Genomic DNA, 17,770 nt, shown 5'->3' with positions numbered 1-17,770 from the left:
AATTATGCTATCGGCCCGCAAAATGGTCATAGCCCAGCCCGACATTGAATTCCTTGGAATGCAGATAAAAGATGGCAATTTTACACCTCAGGCCCATTTAGCTACGACGCTTCTCGATTTTCCCGACGAAAACCTAACTAAGCGACAAGTCCAGCAATTTCTTGGTGTAATCAATTATGTCGGCGACTTCATCCCGCAACTTTCGCAACTGACAAGACCACTCCAGAAGATGCTGACAAAGAATCCACCTCAATGGGCAAACAGACAAACCGAGGCGGTCAAAAGCCTAAAACTAGAGGTGCAGAGGCTACCACCTTTAAAGATTCCTTCCACAGGAACGCGCATACTGCAGACTGATGCAAGTGACAAATATTGGGGAGCTATTTTATTTGAAGAGATAAACGGGAAACGTCAAATCTGCGGATACGGAAGCGGACGCTTTAAAGATTCTGAAATGCATTATCACTCCACGTTCAAAGAGATATTGGCGGTCAAGAAAGCTATCGAGAAGTTCGAGTTTCATCTGATTGGACATAAATTTCGAATCGAAATGGATATGTCATCTTTTCCGAAGATGTTACAATTCAAGCAGAAGATGGTCCCACACCAACAATTATTGAGATGGAGCGAGTGTTTTTCGAAATACGACTTCGAATCCGTCTATTTAAAGGGCTCGAAGAACACTCTAGCAGACATGCTCAGTAGAAACCCACCAAAAGAAATACATATGATGGAGAGCTCTAACTCAAAGAGTTTCTACAACTTCGCAGCCAACATGCCTGAAGACGCCCAAGAACTCATCAACAAAAACACTCTTCACGAGCGTCTCAGACAAATGGTCTTTCGATACCAGTCAACTATTCTGTCAAGATATGGACCCAGCAATCACTTCATCAGCCCAATGGGGATTCACCCTGACTTCCCATTTGCACATCTCTACAGGATCGAGAACGCCTTCATGCCAGAAGAGGTCCTTTGCTTCCTCTGGTATCTTTGCTCGAGCTACACCATCGGTATAGTTTTTGACATTCAATGGATGTACCAATACATCAATGCTCAATTCAACGACCCTCTCCGAGGACACAACGAATGCCTCTCCACTTTCTTAACATGGTTCGCGCCGTTATCTGCCTGGAACGGTAAATTAAGAAAATCAGCAAAAGCAACTGGATTACCATTCAAGAAGTTAAGAGGCCAAGGAAGTCTTAACCCCTTCTTCAATCCTCACACCATTTATTTCTTTCACCGTCCTGTTCAAGTCAACAACAAAACAAAAAAGGTCCATGCACTACCTACACTCATCCACCACAACGACTATCAAAGAGGAGTCAGACCTGATTTCAACCTCAATGACACCAAAGCCTACGAAGACTTCCAAACTCATGCATTCCGACTCAACAATGCAATTCAGATATTCCCTATTCCTTTCAACCCGAATTGGTTCTACTACCCTATTGATTACCAGATGGATCTTGATGAAGATCTCCAATTCTTTATGGAGAAACGTGCCCCTCTGCCGGCCAGCTTAGAACCCAAGAAGAAAAGGCCCATAGAAGCTCAAGCTCCCATAGAAGCCCAAGCAACGCAAGAAAACGAACAACCACAAGAGTGCCCTCCAGAGTTCTTTCAAGATGCGCAACTTCCAGACGACGAGATGAATATCGACGAGATAGAAAAGAAGTTCAACATTGAAATTGATGAAGAAGCAGCAAAAATAATTGAAGATTATGAAGAAGAGTACGTCTGCCCAGGTGAATATTACGGATGCTGCGACAAGCATATCATCGAGTTCGAGATTGATCATTAAAATAAGCATCCATTATTAATGTATAATTATGTAAAATATGTGTGCTTTTAATCAAATAAAGCGATGATGTAATCGCTATGTAAGCATGATGCAAGCGATGATGTAATCGCTATGTAAGCATGATGCAAGCAATGAGGTAAGCGCTTATGTCAGCGCCTTATCCTCATCTATAAATATGTGTGTACCCCCTTGTGAAATATCATCAAATAATTTCATAAAAAACCTCTCTCTAAATTTCTCTCTCTAATGTCTCTCTAAAGTTCTCTAGTTTTCTAGACCTTATCTCATCTTTGATAAGCTCTGATTCTTATCTTCCATACACAAGATGCGATCCAATTCTTAGCTGTAATTCTCCTTGATCGGTTTCCGTTAATACGACTCTGTCAACACGACTTTCGGAAGAGGTGATTATCCTAACAGTGGTTGAGCTTGATCGAAAAGGCCGAGGTAGTGCCTGAATCGCTCCCTATACCTGGAAAATCATCGAACTCGTTTGATCAATACGACTTTGTCAACACGACGTGATCGGTTAAAGACAGCTATCCTGGTATCGGTTAAAGGCTCACCTCCCCCGAAAGCTCAACCACTTATTACAAAATCATAACTTTAATTTTTTTAAAAAGGTTTATCTCATCCCGCGCATGGCGCGGGTCTCACCCTAGTGGGTAAATATAATGGAATATTTTATTCATTTTTGATTTTGTAATAAATGTGAAATATGACACTAGTTTGGACTTTGGGCTAGTTAAATAGAAATTGAAGAGTAGGCCTGGGCAAATTATCCGGATCCGAAGATCCGAACCGGTAATTACCCGAAAAATCGGGTTTCGGATCGGGTTTGGTTCTAGAAAAATACCCGGTCGGATGAAGTTTTAAAATTGGTCGGGTACCGGATCGGTTCCGGGTATATCCGAGATCCGTACGGGTATCCGAGAAATCCGAGATCCGTACGGATATCCGAAAAATCCGAGATCCGTACGGGTATCCGAGATGTAAAATTTAATATGAATCACTAGCGAATCGAACCATGAACCTCATCCTACACTTACCACATCACGTGACACTACACCAATGCATCATATAGTGTTTATATATGTATTTTAAAGTTTATATCTATATATATATATTAATAAATTTATAAATATTAATCGGATCCGTTAACTTTTTGGTTACTTCGGATATAACCGGATCCGAACCGGATCCGACAGGTACCGAACCGTATCCGAACCGAAATTTTAAATTATCCGATTGGTACCATTTTCACTAGTTCCGAAATATCCGAAATCCGAAATATCCGACCCGGATCCGAACCGGTAATCCGAATGCCCAGGCCTATTGAAGAGTTGTGAATAATGTTCTAATATCTGACTTAGACAATGAACAATTATTTGTTGGGTCACCAGATCACTGATTCGAAGGTTATTTTTACATGATTCGATGGTAAACCGAGAGTGCATTTTCTTTCACGAATTTTGCAGTGCGTTTCACCATGAAACTATATAAATTCAAAAAAATATATAAACTTTTGAGATTGACTATACATCTGTATCATTGTTTTAAACGGCATCATTTTAGCTATTTAAAAATAAAAAATTTAGTCATTTATGAAAACTGAATCGCGATAAAAATAAGAGCAAATTAGCTCAATACCCTTAAAATAAGTGGGATACCATAAAATTGAAGAAAAATGATAAAGATGGGGAAAAGAAATTGGGGGGGGGATAAGGTATCGAGTGCAAATAACGTAGATTTTTGTGTGTATGGAATACAAATACTCTAAAAAAATTTAAACTAAACCACATAAACTACTGGACTGAAAAGATTTATTCACATTTTTATGTAAAAAGATATATATTATAATATATATATATATACTGAAATCAATTTTTTTAAAAAAAAATCATTTCCTGTGAAACTTAAAAACAAAAATTAAACTCAGTCAACAATAAATGTAACCACTTACATAACGAAATATTTTGGTCATAATACAAATTGAATATTATTTGAATGTATCATTTGCTTAGTTTCGTTAATATCAGTTTTCTTCTATTTTAAAAACAATTTTTTTTTCTTTCTTTTTCTATCGAAACTTCTAAAAATTAGTTTGCAAATATATAAAAATAAATGTGAACTCAAATGTTGTAGGTTTCGATGGAACAAAGCAAGTGTCTAAAAAAAACTGGTATTTTAATTAACAGAGACTATATAATATGTTAAAATAATATTTAGTTTGCTTCGGTCAAATTTTTAGATGCTTTAGTCTGAGCATTTTTTGCGCTATTTTTATATAATATAAAATTCTTAAATTTATTTTAATTTTTAATATAGATTATGTGTGTCTTAAGGCGGCATCTCCAATTGTATACAAATAATTACTCTATATTGCACTCTAAAATACTATACTCTAAAATAGAGTATAGTATTATATTATAAGTTGAATTTTACTCCAATAATTCACTATATTTTTTTAGAGTAATTATATTTATAAGTTGAATTTGCTCCATTAATTTACTGTATAATGAGTTAGTCTATAATAGACTTACTTTATAATAGAGTGGATTAGAGAGAAATATTGCTTTTTACTCTATATTTAGAGTGAAAAAACAACATTACTACTATAATTCACTCTATTATAGAGTGAACATTGTAGAAAATCCAACTCTATAATACAATTATTCTATTTTAAAATGAATATAGAATAGATTTTTGTATGCTATTGGAGATGATCTTAAACGATGACGCCATATCAAATGTACATTTAAATCAACCGACTGCAGTTAATTTATATCATTTCTATTATTCGAGAAGCATTCTTAATAACAAACATTTGCATTCATATGTGATTAACAAGAATGCAATTGTTTATGTGTCATTATGAGAGCTGTTCTCAAAATCTTTAGTAAAAAAACTATCATTTTCCTAGAATACTTATAGTAATGTCATTGTATTATATAATATCCATTGCTTATTTTCTAATTTATGTTGCATATTATAATTTGGTTCGGATGATCTCTATGTGTGTGGTGTCTGTATTTATATTACAATTGATATATGAAAGTAAAGTAAATAAGACTATTGAAAAGATTCATCTAGTCTTATTTTCATGCGGTAGTTATTTTTTTGATTATGCATTTTCGATTTGACACTCAAACCGGTCGTGTTAATATACTTAATTTGATTTGGCTAAACGGATTTTAGTATAAAAACTTTCATTTTCACATATATATTTGAAATGGTGTCTGATAATTTGGTATAAACCATTATATATTTTTTCTCATCGTATTCTTTTCTATTGTTTAAGTATGTTACCTTTGTTTTATATGATAGAAGTTTGTGTTATAAATTTTCTTTATATATATGTACGTCTTAAAGTTTATTACATATATTATATATATATGAAAGTAAAGTACAAGACTATAGGGAAAGATTCATCTGATCTTATTTTAACATGTGATATGTGCCTTATTGATGATAATTTTTCTATTTGGCAACTTAAACTAGTCGTGTTAATTTTATAGGTTTAACACTAATTTTAAATCTATCATAAATATTAAATCATTTGCGCTTAAATGATTTTGATAGGAGCATTGATTTATGGAATATGAACGCCGATTGAATATGATCTTACGTATTGATTGTATAATACAAATTTACAAATTGCATTTAATCCCTTAACTTAAATACCAAGACTCTAAAAGTAAGAAAACATCACACAATTACTTTCAATCTAATTATTATTTTCTATATGTTGATTTCTTAATTATATTAACTTTTCATTACTGTAAAATTTCGGGATTAATACGATTTGATTATGGCGAGGAAATATTCTTTTGTCTCTAGTCTTTTATTATTCTATTTATGTTTCATTTTATTCATATTTATATTATAAAAATAATAACTTTATTTCCTATGTTTTATGTTTTGTTTTAACTTTAATTCATAACTAATTTTATAGTATAAATCTTTGTTTACTCATATAGATTTACTTTCATGATATACTTCATAATTAGTTACACAAACCTTTTAAAGAAAATTGAATCTTGCATTATATAAAAATGCACAATTTCATTCAAAATTTCATTATATAATATATAATATTTGTGATTATAATTTTCAATTTTCTAATATCTATAGATTAAAAGTTATAATCTATTTTAGTCCATTCACTTTGCGCAGAACCCGGATTACCACCTATTATTTAAGTAGGATTTCAAAAATTTCATATTGTTTCTTTGAAATACAGTAAGTTCATAATGAAATATACAAGGTTACATAATTTGTGAAGAAAAAAGCACGAAAAAATTTGAGGTTGAAGATCTTTCTCTCAAAGTTAATCACATTAATAAAATTAAAAATGATATATTACTATCTATAAAGTTTTATAGAAAATAATTTTAAGGTATTTATCTTGAAGAATACGATGGTTAACAGTAATCATAAAGCTATTGAACATTCTACATCCAACTTTTATGAGAAGGTATTAATGGCTATCAATCAGTGGCGGAGCCAGAAACATATTTTACCGAAGTCATAAATTAAATAATATATATATATATATATATAAATAAAGATAAATGTTCAAATAAGTATAAAATCATATACTAAGTATAAAATCATATACAAAATAACTATGTGTACAAAAAAATTCAAGAAACATTTTTATACGGTTGCATGAAAATAGTATTTTTATATATTTTGCATTGTATGATAATCTTTTATTTCATTAATTTGCACAGTATCATTATTTTAAAAAAAATATATATTTAGAGAAAAGTAATTGATGAAAAAAGAGAAAGTAACTAAATAAATTATGTTTTAAAAACTAATAAAATTATATAAAATTTATAAGAATAAAAAAGATTCAGGGTACAAGAAACTATACAGTACATTATCATAAAAGAAAATATTAGTAACAGAAGATATGAAATAAGAAATCGAGTCATATAGATACATCATATTTTTTCTTTCAACAGAAAAAGGAAATAATGCACCCATTATCAACACTTCAACTGTTTTTTTCTTTCAGAAAATAACGAAACGGATGAATCAAACTTTGATGGGGTCATACAAATATTTAAAGGGGGTCATCTACCAGCAGAACCAACAGAACTTTTCATATTTCCTTATTAACTAAAATATTTTTTGAAATTTACTGGGGTCAGCTGACCCCACTCCTTCTCAGCTAGCTCCGCCCCTGCTATCAATGGTGTAGTGAGTGAGAGGTAGGTAAGTCGGGTTTAGTTTGGTCTGAAAACATTGGCATATACTTAAAACCTGATAATTTTGAATATTAATTTTGCATGTGTTCTGTATATATATATAAGACATAATAATTAAATAAAGAAACGCGGAATATATTTTCATGATATGCATTAAGGGCATCAGTGGTCTAGTGAGAGGTAGGTTAGTCTTTGAGGCTGTAGGAAGATTCTTTGATTTTAAACAAATCTTTTTATCATGTTCGAAATGGATGGCTCTTAGACCGCTAACACTCGAACGTTACCAACTTACCATATGGTTTCTTTTTTTCTGTTTGTAACTTGCCATATGGTTTCTCTGATACCATATTCGATATATCTTTTTATTTTTATAAATTAAATGAACAATGCTGACCAAAAAAAGTTAAATGAACAATGCGTGCTACCCCAAAAAATAAAATAAATAATAGATATATTGCACTAAGAAATATAACTACATGCAAGTAAAAAAAAATATAGATGTAACTTTAATCACAGTTAGAAGCAATATACTCAAGCAAACGAATAAAAAATAAGATCATGAATACAAGCTTTTTCTAAAATTTGGTTATACATACAATTTTACAGGAAAAGAAGATTGAAGGTCGAAGGTCGAAGTTCGGTGAAAGGAATAAATGAGAAAAGCTACATTTCTTTTTTTTTTGTTAAAGGAGAAAAGCTACATTTCTCAAAACAAATACAAATTGATCTGAAAAAGCTGATTAGTATATTTTAGTTTATTCTTTTAAATCCTTCAGATTAAGTAAAAAGTATTAAACCAATACAAAAATTGAAAAATAGCTTTAATTTTTGTATTTTAATAACAAAACAATACCTACAAACCTTAAATCAAAACCTAATTAATAACCATAGTATGTAGCCCTTTGAAAATCAGCGCATTCCATTGGTAAGTAACATGAATACAATTTTATGAAATGAATTTAAAACAGTTTGGTCAGGAAAAAGCATATATTATTCTTGGAGAATAATCAAACATGGACAGAAGAACTAGGGAAGCATCTCATTAACAAAAAGGAAGCATCCCATGTGATGATGTGAATGTTGGGTGAAAAATAATTCATTTGGGGGAAAATTGCCATTGAAATTTCTAACCAATGAATACACTACCAACCCGGTACGATAGTGAAAATGATGCCAAAACAAATTTAGCTGTATTTGTGTCCGAGCAAGTGTAAAACTAGTGTCACGCACTGCACGAGAATGTTACTGGATCCAACAATGTTAACACTTAACAATGTACTCATTTGCAAATTTTAATTTGGAAAATATTTATTTGATTATTCATATAAATGGTAAGACTATTATTTTAAAAACAAATATATCAAACCAGCTTTACTGTATTTAAATTCGTAATTTGTTTATGTGAAGATAAATTACGAATTTAGCGACTACTACAACTTTTATTATTAACTAACAATCGATCTTAGTTCTAGGCCTGGGCATTCGGATTACCGGTTCGGATCCGGGTCGGATATTTCAGAACTAGTAAAAATGGTACCGATCGGATAATTTAAAATTTCGGTTCGGATACGGTTCGGTACCTGTCGGATCTGGTTCGGATCCGGTTATATCCGAAGTAACCAAAAAGTTAACGGATCCGATTAATATTTATAAATTTATTATATATATATAGATATAAACTTTAAAATACATATATAAACACTATATGATGCATTGGTGTAGTGTCACGTGATGTGGTAAGTGTAGGATGAGGTTCATGGTTCGATTCGCTAGTGATTCATATTAAATTTTACATCCCGGATACCCGTACGGATCTCGGATTTTTCGGATATCCATACGGATCTCGGATTTCTCGGATACTCGTACGGATTTCGGATATACCCGGAACCGATCCGGTACCCGACCAATTTTAAAACTTCATCCGACCGGGTATTTTTCTAGAACCGAACCCGATCCAAAATCCGATTTTTCGGGTAATTACCGGTTCGGATCTTCGGATCCGGATAATTTGCCCAGGCCTATCAAAACAAACAACAACAAAATCTAACAATCGACTTGAACCACTTTGGTCAAAAAGATTACTTTTTTTCTTTTACCTTTGTGTGAGACTGAGTTAATAAATTCCGTTGAATATTTAAAGTACGTATTAAATTGAGCTTCCCCTTCTTGGTCAAAAAAGACTATTTCAAAAACTGATGATATTTAGGAAAGTCTCAATATACAACCAAATTAAAAAGGAAAACGTGTATTATTTTACTCGTCGGAAAATAGTAAACAAGTCTCCGCGCTTCCTCTATTTAAACAGCTGTCTTCTCTCTTCATTTCAATCAATCTCTCACCACTTGTCTCTCCCTCTCTCTTAATAAAAACTGTCTGAACGGCATATGTCTCAGAGACCTCAAGTTCCTCATTCTTCTTCTATAGCTTTCGGTCTCCATTCTCATCTCCTCATTTCCAGTGAAATCAGCTCTAATTCTAACTGGTCTCTCTAAGAAAAAGAAAAAAAAACTAACCTTTTTAAAATTCTCTCTCAGATTTTCTCGGAATAAAAATCTAACCTTAAATTTTTTAATTTTTCGATTTGATTCAAAAAAGAAATGGGTCTCAAGGGTTTCGCAGAAGGAGGCATCGCATCGATCGTAGCGGGTTGTTCGACCCACCCGCTCGATCTAATCAAGGTCCGAATGCAACTCCAAGGCGAATCAGCTCCTGTTCAGACAAACCTCCGACCAGCCCTAGCTTTCCAGACATCCTCCTCCTCCTCTGCCGTCCACGCGCCTCCTCCTCCGCGCGTGGGCATAATCGGTATCGGATCACGCATCATCCGACAAGAAGGCACGCGCGCTCTCTTCTCCGGCGTCTCCGCCACCGTCCTCCGCCAGACCCTCTACTCCACGACCCGCATGGGTCTATACGACATCCTCAAGACCAAATGGACCGACCCGGAAACAAAGTCCATCCCTTTAACCCGCAAACTCGCCGCCGGGTTCATCGCCGGAGGAATCGGCGCCGCCGTCGGAAACCCGGCGGACGTCGCGATGGTGCGCATGCAAGCCGACGGTCGTCTCCCTCTGGCCGACCGGAGGAACTACAAGAGCGTTCTCGACGCGATCGCGCAGATGGTCCGCGGCGAAGGCGTCACGTCTCTGTGGAGGGGATCGTCGATGACGATCAACAGAGCGATGCTCGTGACGGCGTCGCAGCTGGCGACGTACGACTCGGTGAAAGAGACGGTTCTGGAGAGAGGGTTGATGAGAGACGGGCTCGTGACTCACGTGACGTCGAGTTTTGCTGCGGGGTTCGTGGCGTCGGTCGCGTCGAATCCTGTGGATGTGATTAAGACGAGGGTGATGAATATGAAGGTGGTGGCGGGGAAAACGCCGCCGTATAAGGGAGCGGTTGATTGCGCGTTGAAGACGGTGAGAGCTGAGGGAGTCATGGCCTTGTACAAAGGGTTTTGGCCGACGGTGTCGAGGCAAGCACCGTTCACGGTGATTTTGTTTGTGACGCTTGAACAGGTTAAGAAGGTGTTGAAGGACTTTGACTTTTGAGATGATGATGATGATGATGATATGATGATGATGATGGTGGAGATGATTGGCTTATAGAAAATAAAGTATTATTTGTATTTTTCTTTTGATTAATCGGATAGTTTAAATTTAAATGCTCATTTATCGACTAGTTCTGTCTGTGGAATGATAATTTGCTATCAATGAGAAAGAAACAGTTCATCTGATTCGATTTGAAGGGAGTGGGTTTCACAATCAAATAGTAGTCGGTAGATCCATTTATGTTAGTGTTGAAGTACTATGTAATAACTAATAGTAATATTCTTTCAGAAAACCTTTTACTTTTCAAATATGATTTTTATGAAATTTGATGTCGCTATTCTATGGAACATTTCTGAGCTTGTCTGCAAGTGCAAATCAAACAGTATAATGACTTGTTCAACTTCTTGTAAAGATTTGGTCAATTGTTATTTTATGAGATTTGATTTTCTACTATATCATTTATATATTATCATCAGTATTTTAAATTGTAAACCATATTGCTCGTTATACTTTTCTATCTTGTTTCACATACTTCCTAATATAATTTGAGACCTTTATTAAACTAATACTATATGATTTTGTTAGAATTAAATTTAGACGACAGCATCAGTGATTTATTTAAATACTTTTGATGAGATAGTTACCTTAGAAGTGTTCAAATAATTTTTGAAGAACTGTTCCTAACTATTCCGTGTATCAGAGTCTAGATCAAATAATTGATCTCAAATCAAAGTTATAGACAATGAAATCTTCAAAAACGTGAACATATAACGTAAGCCCAAAATATATAATAAAACAAATCGAAATTCGGTGGAATCATCCACGTGTTTTTAAGATGCTTTAGTTTTACAACATACGTTAAGTCTTCGAATCTACTCAACAGTATCATCTAAACCGTTTCTACGAGAAGATGAACATAGTCACGATCCGTAAAACTATCTATCTTTTGAGTCATCAGAATCGATACCATCATAGTTCGTTGCGTTTGTATGGATTGCTGTCTTATTACGGGCAAATAGATTCTTTTTTAAAGGATATGTTTTGTTTGTCTCGCTTTTCTTTACTTTTCGGTAGAGGAATGTTAAATTTTCAAAACGAAATACATTTGTTGAACAGACAAACAAGAAAAATATGTTCAAAAATCAGTAAATGTATTTTTATTCAAAATAAAATACAAAAATTCTTAAAACAACATTAATAAAAAATAAAATGCTTTCATTTTATATATAGATTTAAGTTTGTTATTTAGTGTTGACAAAAAAAAAAGTATGTTATTTAGTGATATTTTGCTAATTTATCACTTGTGTTACACGTGTTTGGGTCAGTATATTGGGCATCATATAAGAATGTTTTACTGTATCTGTATTTTTTCTTGATAGGCTTTGAATACACAATAAGACAAAAATATCTATCATTTTTCAAGCAACAATGTCTATATTAGTTAATTCAATTTGTAACAGTGTCTGGATGAGCCATTTTACAAAACCAGACCACTGGCATAAAAAAGACGAGTAGAGAAAAACTCCACATTTGAACACTGATTGTGTTTGTCTTGGGACTGGGGGCACAACTAGTCGAGGGTTCTTGACATTTATATCTGGTAGACACTCATAGAGTATGGTTCGCTAACAAAGGATTTAATTTTTAAAAAAAAACAGTTTTTTTAGAAGACTTCAAAATGTACAAAACGTTTACAAGCTTGCTGTTTATAAATCCAAGATCATGCTCGTCCATGGCTTGATCATGCTAACTGAGCTGCGGTGTTTGCACTTGTTAGGATTATAATGTGTAAATACCAAAATTGAAAACTTAAAGATGTAAAACTAGTTAAGCAAAGATGTAAAAATGGTGAAATTTTAGTTGCTCAGTTAACCGCTCAGATCGACATTAAGTCGACTGACTCATTAAGCACAAAAAATGCTTTCAATATATATATTTTCTCATCATAGCAACAAAAGCATTACTTGACAGAACACACAGAAGACGAAAACAATAAAAAAAAAAGTGCAGAATTCGATAGAAATATACAAGAAGGATGGGGTTGCTCAGCTAACCGCTCAGGTTCGACATTTTTGTCGACCGTTCATTAAGCGTTTCCACTTTCAATTTCTTCATAAAGATCTCATCATTACAACCATCAATGGAAAATAAATTCTTTCAAAAGCACCTAATCAAATAGACATAGAAAACATAATTTGAAAAACCTTAAAGATTAACTTTGTTTAATGAGAATTCGAATGCAAAACCAAGATTTTTAACAAGAAACCGAATCAATTATATAAAAAGCAAGAAGCAGATGTGAGCTTAGGTTTTCTCAGCCCTCGCCGGAACTCAACGAAACTCCTTACGACAAGATTAGATATTTTATAGGGAGGAAGATTCTAGGGTTTTAGGTTATGGGCTTTGAGCTACTTACTAATTAGGCATCTTAAAAGGCCCGATTTTGTTTATGGGCCTGATTGTCATGTCCAAAGTGGTAAGACACATAATTCTCGGTCTTTTTTTTTTCTTTCTTTCGAACACCGAATTCTTTTAAACGCATAATGATAAACTTATTACATCATATTAGCAGAAAATATTCTATTGATCTTTTTTGTCTATAGCTAAAGCTAATCTATATGAACAATGATCACACTATCAACAAAAATGATTAGACTCCGAATTGTGGTCTGATTAGTCAAAATGATGTTGATTAAGAAAATATTATGAAACGTAAATCAAGATTTATAATAGTCTTTGCTCTTTGACCGGTCTCTAGAGTGAAAATGTAAATAGAATGGTGGTAAGAGGCATTTTGGGTAGTTTAGTTAAAAGCCAGCTAAGATATTTAAACATTGTCGAATAATCATCATTGCTAAATAAAACTTATATGCTTTGGATCACAAACATCCAAAGTTCCAACAACTTTCAAACCATTTTTAGTTACCCAAAAGTTAATGTGCCAGAAAACATAAATTTCATTAAAAAAAATTGGACTCTTTGCGTTTTATACTTTTGTGTATAAAACTTACAATATAAAATATTTTTTCCTCGCGAGTTACACATAATAAGTGGGATTTTTAACCACATTGTAAAGTCATCTATTATGTAGTGAAAGGGGTAAAGCAACATAGATAGTTTAATGACACTCTGATCCATTATGATATAGTGGTCTCCGTTTTACACATCTCTTCAACCTATGAATCCGATTATAAGATCTAAAATATATATACATATTTTTATAGCTTATGCTAAGGTCCTTTTTCCACTTGTACAACCCATAATTTATGCTAAAGTCTAAATTATAAAGTTTATTCTTTAAAGGGAAACTCTGAAAATAAGTAAATCATATTAAAATCCAAAAAATATCAATAACGTAGTTTGATGATTCTCCAAGGTTTTTTAATAGATTTTGATCTCATCTGAAATGGGATACAAACTTTTGCTAGTTATATCTATCTCGAATGTAGATTTCGGTTAAATGTGACATGAAACACTCGATTGCCTTTACCTGTTTCTTTTTTTTGTCATTTTTACTAGTTAGTTGCTAAGCAAGTCTTTCCACAAGTTTATGCTAGTGATGTTATGTAGTGGTCGTGTGACTCGTGTCATACTTTTTGCTCGCTGATATATCATCTTCACATATCACCATGTTAAAGAGCATATCCGATGCTTAAAAACTGTTTTGACATTCTTAGCAATATAAATAATATTTTTTATTATAATTAAGTCAAACAATTAAATTTTAGTGTTTTGGATAGTTAGCCAATATAAATGTAAATCTATTTTAAAATTTTATGTGAATTTTCATGATTTTTTATATTAATAAAAAATTCTAGAAATTTCAAAATAAAAATCAATTTATTTAAAAGATTTACCTAATGACTGAGATACTAATCTAAGAACTTGGGATATAAGCTTACTGGCTAATCTATACTATACTAAAAGGCTAATAAGATCAAAGGAGAAGGCCTCCACCTCAGCAAATTAATTCCAACCAATAGGAGAAGAGATTTTGGCCACGTCAGATCCGTGATCTAGCTCTACTGGGCTACAACTGCGTTTCACGTTTGGGCTTTATTTCTAAACAAAATAACAATGTGTTTCTCTGCCACGAGCTTCTCTCTTCTCTACGCCTTACCAAACCCTAACTCTTCCATTTCTCATCTTTACGAATCCGTTTCGATCAGTAAATCACCACTAACTGCTCTAGTGACTCCTTGATTAAACTCTTTCAATGGATTCCTTTCGCCTTCTTCTCTTCTTTCATGTGTTTTTTCAATCAAAACTCTCTCAATTTGTTATCGCAGTGAAGTCGGGAAAGCCATAGTCTCTGACAAACCTATTGTGAAGAAACCAAACGGCAAGGATGCCGTCTCCTCCGCCGTTCTGGATCAACCAACCGGTAAAAACGCCGTCTCCTCCGCCAAGGTCCATAAGGTGATGCCCGCTGTCTCCTCCGCTGTACCGATTCAACCAAGTAAAACCGTTGTTTCCTCCGTCAAGGTTGATAAGGTGATGTTTTTATTCCATTGTTCTTCGTCTAATTCGTTGTTGATGTTATTACTATGTATGTTATTGATTAGCGGAGACATGGTCAGCAAGAATAGGTTGGTAGATTCACACCTTTTATTTCAGTTTCTTTGCTTGGCACATAATTTCAGATAAATATCCAGATTTTCTGATTATGGATTGTACAGGAGTGTGGCAAAATTTCTGGGAAGACGTTTCTGGAGCCGAGGGAGAAATGTGAAGAAGAAAAGGAGAGTTTGTTACAGCTTTGCAGAGGATGAACTCAAAAGGAAAGCGCAAGACTCTTCAACGGGACTTTGGTATGTCACATCTGGTTTCTCCGTCCAGTTTATCTTTGTGGGATTTATGGGTTTTCAAGTTCTGGTAACTCTCTGAATTGATTTGATATTGGCAGTAAAATATTCTAGGTAAATATCTTTGCCAAGGCTGATGACTTTCAGAATCAGGCTCACTCTCATGAAGATTATTCAAGGAGGTTTAAACCCAAGGTATTTACCGTTTCTGAATATTGATTGCCATAAAGTTTTAGTTGTTTGATTTCGTCTTGATGTGTGTATTTTTAAGTGCAGCTTATGTCGATTATGATTGAATCCTACTTTTGTTTTTCTTTCTTTGAGTAGGGTAGTATCTTTGCCAAGGCTAATGACTTTCAGAATCAGGCTCAACCTCCTGAAGATTTTGCAAGCAGGTTTGAACCGAAGGTATTTACCAATGCTGAATCTTGCCAGAAACATTTGGGTCTTTCATTTCGTCTTAATTTGTATAATTTTACGTGCATCTTATGTTTATATTTGAGATCCTATACTAACTAAGGTCAAATAACTGATGAAATCTGTAGGAAAATACAAGTGTGGTGACTGTGGTAGGAAATACTTTGTTAATTGGTATCAAACTATCATTCGAATGTTCATCTTGAGGTAAGTAAACCCAAAAGATTAACACTGCTAGACCAAAGATTCTATTTTATGAAAAGCTGGTTTGTATTTTATTCTCTTACATATTTCATAAAATAATCTATTGTAAATCTTAAGTCTTTTGGTCTTTGGGTTTAACATGTTTCAGATTTTACAGTCTGCAGAGAAACCACAAAATAATGTTGAGCTTTCCAATTCTACTCCACTTCCACCTTCAAAACCAATGCTGTTAAGATAAAAAAAAAATCTTAAAACAAATAATCTCCAGTGTTGGCATAGTCTGCTCTTAATTTGCTCTATGTTTCTTCTGCAGACAACTATTGGCTCAACTTCCAATCACATCCAGCAACATGGTGCTTCCTTAACAGAACCAATGGTTATATGATTATCCATTATAAAGGTCTAAAAGTGGTGGCTGCGACTCTTCTTCTAGAGAAGACAGAGATCAGGTTCCTTCTACAAACATCCCCATCTCAAGACTAGAAGTAAGGGTTGATAATCCTTGAGCATTTTTTTGATATATGGTTCGTACCGTTGAAACGCATCCATCAAGAAAAGTCAACATTCTCAGACAAAAGATTGGTGTGGTTCTTACAGTTTTTGAAGGAGCTATTAAGAGAAGCATCAGTGGGAAAATAAACATAAAAACGGAAGACTTCTGTGCATTGTCAATGAGGAATAATGTAGGAGCTTTGGTATTTCCACTTATTACTTTAATCCATGTAGAACTCAAGATATTTTGGAATTTTCATTTCTTATTACCATTACTGATTATTCAGTGGGATCTGGCAGGTCAAACACGTCTTAGAGCCATCACCAGAAAAGCTCATGGAATCATTGTATATTCACTATTACACTAACCTTATCTCTATGTTATCTGATATCCGTGAATGAGACTCTGAACCATCATATTTACTTCATTTTTGTCAGGTGGCATTCGATGTAACAGACCAAGAGGGCTTCAACAATGTCAAGATCAAATCTGTCGTACGCCAGTGAGAATAGGAGCAAGCACCGGGTTGGGATCTCACATCCCAGAAAGTTGTATCAACTGAGTCAGCCAACGTAATATCGTTTTATGATGCTTCACAGTTGAGGTTCTTTGACACACTGGTCTTAATGATTTTCTCTTATGTTTGTTCTTTCAACACAGGATTAAGCCCATGAACTTGGGATCCCATTCCTGGAAACAAGTGCGAAGAATGCTACCAATGTCGGAGAAGCTTTCATGGCCATGACTACTGCAATCAAGACAAGGTAACTCACGTAATTTGTTGTCATCGACTCATTGTCAGATTTCATTGATTGGTTACACTTACATAGTAGAAGTAAACAAGATTTATTTTCTCTTCCAGAATGGCGAGCCAACCTGCAGGAAGATCCAAGCCACCTACCGTCCAGATCTGAGAACAAAATGTAAACCAACAATCAGGCTGCTCTCTTCTTAATTCGTTTTGGTAACAGTTAACCATATATCATCTCATAGTTTGCATGTAAGACATGAACAACGTCGTCGCTTCGTTCAGTCACTTAAAGCCCAAAATCTTCTAAGTTCTTTGTTTTACTTGGAACAATAAGCTCTTTTGGTTAAAGTTCACATGTATTGTGTGCCTAAATAAAATTAAAAAGCTAAAAGATTACAGCTAATTATAAAGGAGAAAGACATTTTTCTACCTCATTTAACTTAATAAAGAATCCCTTGCTTTGGTTCGTAGAACCAAAAGCTTTCACCTCTCTCAAGAGAAGAGTACAACAATAACAATGGAA

General features: G+C 34.1%; 1 protein-coding gene, 2 long non-coding RNA genes and 2 other non-coding genes across 5 annotated transcripts; 3 read left to right on the top strand and 2 right to left on the bottom strand.

Moving 5' to 3' along the window:
• Window positions 1–1,700: 1,700 nt before the first annotated feature.
• LOC130511602 (uncharacterized) lies at window positions 1,701–7,853 on the top strand. The gene is made up of 2 exons (XR_008945098.1): window positions 1,701–2,354; window positions 7,633–7,853. It is a non-coding gene; the product is annotated as an uncharacterized LOC130511602 (long non-coding RNA).
• Window positions 7,854–9,308: 1,455 nt separating this feature from the next.
• LOC108835058 (mitochondrial uncoupling protein 5) lies at window positions 9,309–10,762 on the top strand. The gene has a single exon (XM_018608363.2). It carries the CDS (start codon window positions 9,624–9,626, stop codon window positions 10,575–10,577), a length of 954 nt encoding a protein of 317 aa, XP_018463865.1. The 5' UTR covers window positions 9,309–9,623; the 3' UTR covers window positions 10,578–10,762.
• Window positions 10,763–12,437: 1,675 nt separating this feature from the next.
• LOC130512245 (small nucleolar RNA snoR128) lies at window positions 12,438–12,529 on the bottom strand. Its single transcript, XR_008945802.1, has one exon. It is a non-coding gene; the product is annotated as a small nucleolar RNA snoR128 (small nucleolar RNA).
• Window positions 12,530–12,618: 89 nt separating this feature from the next.
• On the bottom strand, window positions 12,619–12,711 carry LOC130512244 (small nucleolar RNA snoR128). Its single transcript, XR_008945801.1, has one exon. It is a non-coding gene; the product is annotated as a small nucleolar RNA snoR128 (small nucleolar RNA).
• A 3,612-nt stretch (window positions 12,712–16,323) lies between these two features.
• On the top strand, window positions 16,324–17,248 carry LOC130511453 (uncharacterized). Its single transcript, XR_008944916.1, has 4 exons — window positions 16,324–16,488; window positions 16,601–16,698; window positions 16,796–16,842; window positions 16,934–17,248. It is a non-coding gene; the product is annotated as an uncharacterized LOC130511453 (long non-coding RNA).
• The last annotated feature ends 522 nt before the right edge of the window (window positions 17,249–17,770 follow it).

The sequence above is a fragment of the Raphanus sativus genome, chromosome 4 (genome assembly GCF_000801105.2).
Source record: "Raphanus sativus cultivar WK10039 chromosome 4, ASM80110v3, whole genome shotgun sequence".
Lineage (NCBI taxonomy): Eukaryota > Viridiplantae > Streptophyta > Magnoliopsida > Brassicales > Brassicaceae > Raphanus > Raphanus sativus.
The sequence above is the reverse complement of the archived record's forward strand: the minus strand, read 5'-3'. Positions and strand labels throughout refer to the sequence as shown.